This window comes from Vicugna pacos, unplaced genomic scaffold, assembly GCF_048564905.1.
Source record: "Vicugna pacos unplaced genomic scaffold, VicPac4 scaffold_21, whole genome shotgun sequence".
NCBI lineage: Eukaryota > Metazoa > Chordata > Mammalia > Artiodactyla > Camelidae > Vicugna > Vicugna pacos.
This window is the reverse complement of record NW_027328742.1, coordinates 21,999,297-22,007,009: the sequence shown is the minus strand read 5'-3', so window position 1 is coordinate 22,007,009 and position 7,713 is coordinate 21,999,297. Positions and strand designations below refer to the sequence as shown.

The window sequence follows — 7,713 nt, the reverse complement described above, 5'->3', positions numbered from 1 at the left end:
ACCAGACAACTCCACGGTCTGAGATCCTGGGCTCGCCGAGAAACTTTGGTCATCCCAGCACAAGCCCTCTGGACCTTGTGACGGTTGTTTTTTTCACTGTAACTTAATAAACTGGTGTTCTGTTTTAAACATCAGTCTGTTACGAGCTTGGTAAATGTGAATAGCCACCAGGAAAAGGACTTTCTCTAGAAAAAAATGAATGAACTGAGCTTGTTGGACTCAGAACCTCAGACGGTGTGATGTCTGTGTCGAATGCCTCCAATGACATCTCTTAGTGGCCACTCACTGCTCTGATGACCCATTGTCTACACATCCTTCTTTCATACTTCTATCGCCACACCACAATTCTCCCTCCTGGTTGCATGTCAAAATTATCCACGAAGATTTTTTACTGATGCAGATTCACAGACTCCAGCCCTAAAGATTCTAATTCAATAGATCTGGGGTTGATCTGGGAATCTGTATTCCCAAGAAGCCCAGTTGATTCCAATGGGGCTGGATCGACACCTGCAGTGTTTGAGAACAATTCACCTTCTTGGCTGTAATTCCACAGGTTAGTCCAGGACCACAGAATCAGGGAATATTTTATCTGGAGAAATCAATAGGAACTCCTTCTACAGCCACACTGAACCCTCAGGTTCCCAGGGAAGCTGGGCATAAAGGACTGGATGGGAAGCTGCTAGGTCATTAAAGCTAATAATGATGAGACACCAGCAGACCTCTGGGAACCTTTGGACTTGAACTTGGAGTGGCGAAAGAGCCCCATTAGCTCTTGGAGAAGTGGTACTTTTTGGCCAAAAATGCGTATAGGAGACCAAGGTCAGATCTATAATTTGTAAGTCCAGATCCAAAAAGAAAGATTAAAAATTTCAAAATGGAGACAGCAGGGCATTAAACCAAGTGTGGGGCCTTTTGCTCAGAACCGCCCGGGTCACGTGCCTACTGGGACAGGCCACCACGGGGGCAGGAGGATGATTATAAATCAAGAGATATCTCTATTTTCATCTGATCTCCTTTTCAATTTGCTTATTTTCCTGCAGCAACACAGCAGTCCAGATGATCTCTTTAAAATGCAAATCAGTCCAGTTACTCCCCTGCATTAATCCATCCAGTTGCACCCATTGCTCTAGCATCAGCTCCAAAGCCCTGAACAGCACCCACACTTCCCTTTGCAGTCTGACCCCTGCCCCACTCTCCCACACTTTGCTCCCCAACCACAGTCACGCTGCCCTTGTTTTCAGTTCCTGCAGTTTTCCAGGCTTCTTTCTGCTCAGATCTTTCATGAATGCTATTCTCTGTGGCTGGAGGAATCTTCCCTCCCTGTCCTAACCTGGCCAAATATTGCCTATCATCGGGTCATAGGTTAAATGTCTCTTCCTCATGGAAGCTTTCTCTGACCCACCTTGGAACACGCTCACCTATCACCTTCTGCTTGTCCTTTATAAACTTATTCCCATTGTTTTTAAACAGTGACATAATTATTTGTTAATGTCTCTCTCCCCTGCTGTACTAAATGCTCTCTGTTTTATTATTGTGTAGTACAGTGCTTAGAAGACAGGAGATGCTCAAAAAGTATTTTTGAATTGATGAATGAGGCAACCAATAAAGGCAGAAAGGGTGAACATGTCATGCACGGGGTGTGTTCTGCTTATTAAAGAAACACATCCATTCCCAAGAACCAAATCACCCCAAAGATAGATACTTGGTATTTAAACCTCGCTTATATAGCAAAGGAAACCAAAGCAAAAATAAACAAATAGGACCTAATTAAGCTTAAATGCTTTTGCACAGCAAAAGAAACCATCAACAAACCAAAAAGACAACCTACTGAATGGAAAAAGAATATTTGCAAGTGATGTGACTGACAAGGGCTTAATATCCAAAATATATAAACAGCTCATACAACTCAATATCAAAAAAAAAAAACACAAAAAAATGGGCAGAAGAAGATATTTTTCCAAACATGAAAAGATGCTCAACATCACTAATCATCGGGACAAAGTAAATTAAAACCACAAAGAGACTTCACCTCGAGCCTGTCAGAATCGTCATCATCAAAAGGAACACGGACAATGAGCATTGGCGAGGATGTGGAGAAGAGGGAACCCTCATGCACTGCTGGTGGGAATGTAAACCGGTGCCGTCACTATGGGAAACACTACAAAGGCTCCTCAAAACACTAAAAACAGAACTACCATATGGTCCAACAATTCCCCTCCTGGGTATATATCCCAAGAAAACAAAAACACTAATTTGAAAAGATACATGCACTCCAGTGTTCACAGCAGCACTATTTACAATAGCCAAGACATGGAAGCAGCGTAAGTGTCCATCAGCAGGTGACTGGATAAAGAAGACGTGAGATACACACACACACACACACACACACAGGTCAGCCATAAAAAAGAATGAAATTTGCCATTTGCAACAACAGGGATGGACCTGGAGGGTATTATGCTTAGTGGAATAAGTTAGAGAAAGACAAATACTGTTTGATATCACTTATATGTGAAATCGAAAAAAATTAGATGAATAAATGTAAATAAACAGAAACAGAGTTGCAGATATAGAGAATAAACTAGTGGTTACCTGTGGAAAGAGGGAAGCATGGAGGGGCAGGATAGAAGTAGGGGATTAAGAGGTATAAACTACTATGTATAAAATAAGTAAGATGCAAGGATATATTGAATAGTACAGGGAATACAGCCAATATTTTATAATAGCTTTAGATGCCATAGAATCTCTAAAAATATTGAATCACTACATTGTATACCTGAAACTAATATAATATTGTAGATCAGCTATACTTTAATAAAAAGAAAATAAAAAATCAACCTCCCTTATATAAACAGTGACCATATTTCACAATTTTCCCAGGACAATCCAACTTTTACCAGTGTGCTTATTAACAGCCCTGACTTTTGCTCACCACAGCTGCCTGTTTGGACACCAAATTATATGGAACCCTTGCTTACCTACCACACTTTGGTAACACATAAACCACCCCTCTCTTTCTCTCTCTGCATTGGTGAACTGATGAGAGACAGCGTCTGTGCTTTGGTGGCTGTGGTATTAACAGCAAGAGCTTAAGTTATTAAACCAAGCAGCTTTAATCTGGGAGGCTCCCGGAAGAGTGAGGATTAATGTATTTTTATTCCCAAGCCAATGTAGCTGTTCCTATGGACGAGGGTTTGCTCCAGGCAACCCCCAAACTGGCCCCACCACCTTTCTCTAGACCCACTTCCCAACCGTCAGCGACGTGATGGAGTTTTACTTGGAGATGGACCCGGTCACCTTGAACCTGATCATCCTCATTGCGAGCTACGTCATCTTGCTCCTGGTTTTCCTCATCTCCTGCGTGCTGTATGACTGCCGAGGCAAGGACCCCAGTAAGGATTACGCACCTGAGAGCACCCTGGATGCCCAGCCCTCCATCCACTTGATGGTGATGCAGCAAAGCCCTCCTGGGCCCCCCTGGGCAAGGGGCCTTCATTTTGGGAACCCTGCTCCACTGGGGAAGAAAAGCACAATGGTTTGAGGCTGGCTGAAGGATACTGGGGAGAGGGCACTAGACATCCTGGACAAACCATTCTCCCACGTAACTTCAAGTGTCTCTGAGCACGGGTCCTGCTGGCTAGGTAAGTGGGAGCCCTGCCGTCCTTCCTGCTTCCTCCTCATCCTCCTTGTGGGAGAAGCAACTGTTTAAGTTAAGAAGCCCAAGGTTAGCTTTGGTCACATTCTCCAAATGCAAAACCTCAGCAATACATTTTTTTTTAAGTGGAGGTTTGGGGGATTGAGCCCAGGACCTCATGCATGCTAAGCACCTGCTCTACCACTGAGCTATACCCACCAGCCAATACTATTGTTTAGTGGAGCTGGTTACATGTATATTACTGATGCCACCCTTGCAGCTTCCAGGAAAGACTGACTTTTGAGTAAAGGTTTAAAGGGGGTGCAATTGTGTGTGTGTGTGTGTGTGTGTGTGTGTGTGTGTGTGTGTGTAATGAGGAACGGGGCTAGCTCAAACTTATGCTATACTTAGTCAGTCCCTTCTTTTCAAGGCAACCATTGCGTTTTTCCAGGCTTCAGATTATTATTATTTCTATACATACTAGCTCTCACATTCTGCTCCCCACTGTGAGTCTCTGTGGTGAACACAGCCATCGTAGAGCACAGAGCTTAAGTGACAAAGTGTGGAGCCTGGGTTCAGACCCTGCCTCCTCCACTCACTAGCTGAGTGCCCAGAGCCATTTCTTTGTGCCTCAGGGCTAGTGGTAGGACCTCCAGCTGTTTGGGGGTGTTTAGACAAGTTAATTCACAGAAGGTTAGTCTTACGATTATTAATGTTGATTCCCTTTCATACCTCTCATCAAGCAGTTTTATCTCCAGTCCTCAAATCTGACCTGGTCCAGTGCAAAATTACTGAGGACTCCTTGCAAAATTTACTTAGGTCCCAGGGGTCCGTGTTTCAGTCCCCCAGCACTACTTGCTGTCTTCTTGTCCCCTTATTAGATGTGTTTCCCTGCTCATTCATCTGTCACCACAATTTTGAATTAGTATCTCCATTGCATATATGTGTTTTTTATTAGTCTTCCCTTCCCCGAGCTCAGGGCAACCGACATGCTCACTTGATAATTTACTAAACCCCTCTTCCAATCAGGCCCTGTTGGAAATACAGAGAAAGGAGTGTGTCACGACCCTCCCTCTGGTCTTTGCTGCCTGGCGGGAAGAGGAGGAGGCAGGCACGACTCAGACCATGAAGCATAGGAAAGTCCAGCATGCAGAGGGGGCTCAAGAAACGTTCGAATAATGCCAAAGGGTCAATTTCACCTTAGATGCGGGCATCAAAGATGAGATGATTTGGCTTGAGAGATGTGCAGCTGTTTCCTAGGACAAAATTGTGTTGGAGATTTGAAGGGTAGAACAGGAGATGGCATCTGAGACAGAAGGGATAACAAAGCGTTCACTGATGGTGACAGACTGATGGCTTCCAAAACTGTGAAGAAAAAGTAAGCAATTAAGTTTAAATTATCTTATAGAAAACTGAAGAGGAGGGAAAAGCCCGGCCTTCCCTGCCAGCTTCAGCCATGGGCATGGTTTTACCTTTGGACTGTAAAGTAGCTAGAACAAAAATTAAGCAAATCCTAGTAATTTGTTTTCAGATCTTTTACAGTTTTTAAATTTTGTTCACCTTATATCAGAAAATCATATGTTCTTTTAAATATGTGATTTGAAAACTATATTGAAAATCTATCTGAGAAATTTTTTTTATGGTCAAGAAGCCATCTCCACTTTAATAGTGAAAATATAAAATAAATGGGAAAATACGATAAATTCATGGGAAGCTTTTAAGGATCTGCCCCTTCCCTGGTGTGAACTTCACCTGAACTAATCTTTATTCTTTTCTTTGTTATGGGAATGTACATAAATCAATGGAGGCAAAATATATCAATGAAGGGAAAAAAAATCAGTGGACAGCAAGAAAAAGTGATGGTAACAATGATCATTGTAACTGTAGCTTTTTAAGAGCGAAACGCATAATATGTTCAGCTCATCTAATCTAAAAGTTAAGAGTTTGAAATAATCATTCATTCGTAAGTTTTAAGAACACACATATTTTTAATTATATCTCAATGCCACATTGGGGTCAACTGAAAAGGACAGATTAACAGAGATTAATTCTAAGAGAAAGAAGGAGAAAGAAAAGAACAAAAAAACAAATAAAGTAACAGACAACAGATAAGGGAACAGAAATAGAGCCAAAGGAGAGAAAAAAGAAGGAAAGAAAGAAACTAAAAAGACTCTAAGGTGAATGTTAGAATAAAGGGCATTAAGTGTTTCCAATCCTCTCGTTCATTTGGTGTGTGGCTCCTTTGGAGTTGCGTTCTCCAAACCAGAACCAGCTCCTCAGCATTTGAAATAATCTTTCTGTATAGCAGGTGCACTAGAATCTTATAAGAACTAGAAGTGACTTTAAGAATCTCACCGATGAGGAAACCAGCCCAGAAGCAAGAGTGATTTTCCACAAGCACTTGGCCTCAGAGCTGAGACTAAGATCCTGTTCTGTTTCCTATTTGTCCCCCTAAGTCCTCTCTACTGCATGATCTCATACCTCTTTGTATTTTAATACTTTTCCATTTATTTCTTATTTTTCAAATAAAGCGTTAATTTCCCATGGAATTATTACCTGCACAGCCGTGAAGCTGTAACTAATGTCTTAAAACCCCGTGGCACGGATGCCAGCTAAAACCAAGAAGTTCCTTTAACATTCAGATGCTACAGCCTTACTTTTGTTTCCTTTTGGGATTAGGACTCCCTCATCCCACCTAATTTTAATACATTAGTGTCCCATCGTGCACAATTTGTATTAAAGCAAATGCAACAGTTTGGCCTAATTCAGGTGATTGCTGTGGGAAGGACGCAGCAAAACACTTTCAAGGCAAAGGAAAAGGGAGGGAGAGAACAGAGGTTTATCTGGAATCTGCTGCATGCCAGATCCTTTTCACTCATATCTCATTTAATCCTCCCTCTCTCCCGTGAGACAGACACAATTCAGTGTAGTTTAGAGACAAAGAACTGGAGACTCAGGGAGGTGTTCGAGCTTGTGCAAGGCCAAGTAGCTAGCCCACAGGGAAAGACAGGATCTGAACTCAGTTCTCAGGGTTTTTACAGTCACTCAAGGACAGGAACAAACCCACGTTCGTTCCTCCTTGTCTCTCTTTGCTGTGCTAGAATGTCAGCCCCGGGGAGAGGCTTAATACGGAGCTGTTAAATGATCTAATGGGCTGAAGAAATAATGGAGCAGAGGCAAGTCTCTGTGGGGCCCAGCGATAGACTTTAAAATGAAGCCTATCCGGAGAAAAGCCATTGTATATTTTTCCTTTCTTATTCCCCAGCATTTATCACTTGCTGCTTGGGTTCTAGTCCTGGTTCTGCTACTAACTCAGTGCCCATGAACAAGTGACATATATCATCTCTTAGTTTCCTCTTCTATAAAGTGAGAGGGTAGAATTTCTAAGGTTCTGTCTACCTCTGACAGCTTACAATTCTATTGGAAGGTTAAGAAGGAAAGGGGGAACATGAGTCTAGAGTGCGAGGGGGTAAAAGAGTGTGGGCAGCGCTCTGCGTCTGATTCTGCAGTATGGGAGTGAGTAAATCTCCCCCAAAGAGGGCTATTCTCACATGCTACCTCTGATTAGTAGCGGGGTGTGTGTGTGTGTGTGTGTGTGTAAATAGAGGGAGAGAGAGAGTCAGAAACAAATGAAGAATCAGAGTGAGAAGATGAAGAGCAGAGAAAGCAAGATATTGGAGGGGAGAGGGGGCTGGGGAAATGCAGATGAGAATCTTCTGAACTTTTTCCTTTTACACTTCTGTTCCGTCTGGGTCCCTGTAGGAGCTCTCAATTTAGAATCACACACAAATTTAATTGGATTTTTTTCCAAATTATTAATAAACTATTCAAATCAAACTAGACCTTCAAACCCAGCAAGCTTCCCCAGACAACTGCTACCACAGAGAACGTCCTACAGCCTGATGGAAAAGAGGCAGCTGAAGTACTTCAGGGCTTCTGCTCCTCATCCACAAGCAGACCTAACTGTGTGCTTTTCAGCAAGACCAATTCATTCACAGTGGAAACTGTTAATACTACTGGACTCGTTACCTGAGAGACCACCTGTGCCTCTTAGGCTGAGGCAGCTGAGAATGACGGGGTTG

The 7,713-nt window shown here is 42.7% G+C and overlaps 1 protein-coding gene across 1 annotated transcript; it reads left to right on the top strand.

Moving 5' to 3' along the window:
- Positions 1 to 3,262: 3,262 nt before the first annotated feature.
- Positions 3,263 to 3,538, top strand: LOC140694483 (small integral membrane protein 36-like). Its single transcript, XM_072957715.1, has one exon. It carries the CDS (start codon positions 3,263 to 3,265, stop codon positions 3,536 to 3,538), a length of 276 nt encoding a protein of 91 aa, XP_072813816.1.
- The last annotated feature ends 4,175 nt before the right edge of the window (positions 3,539 to 7,713 follow it).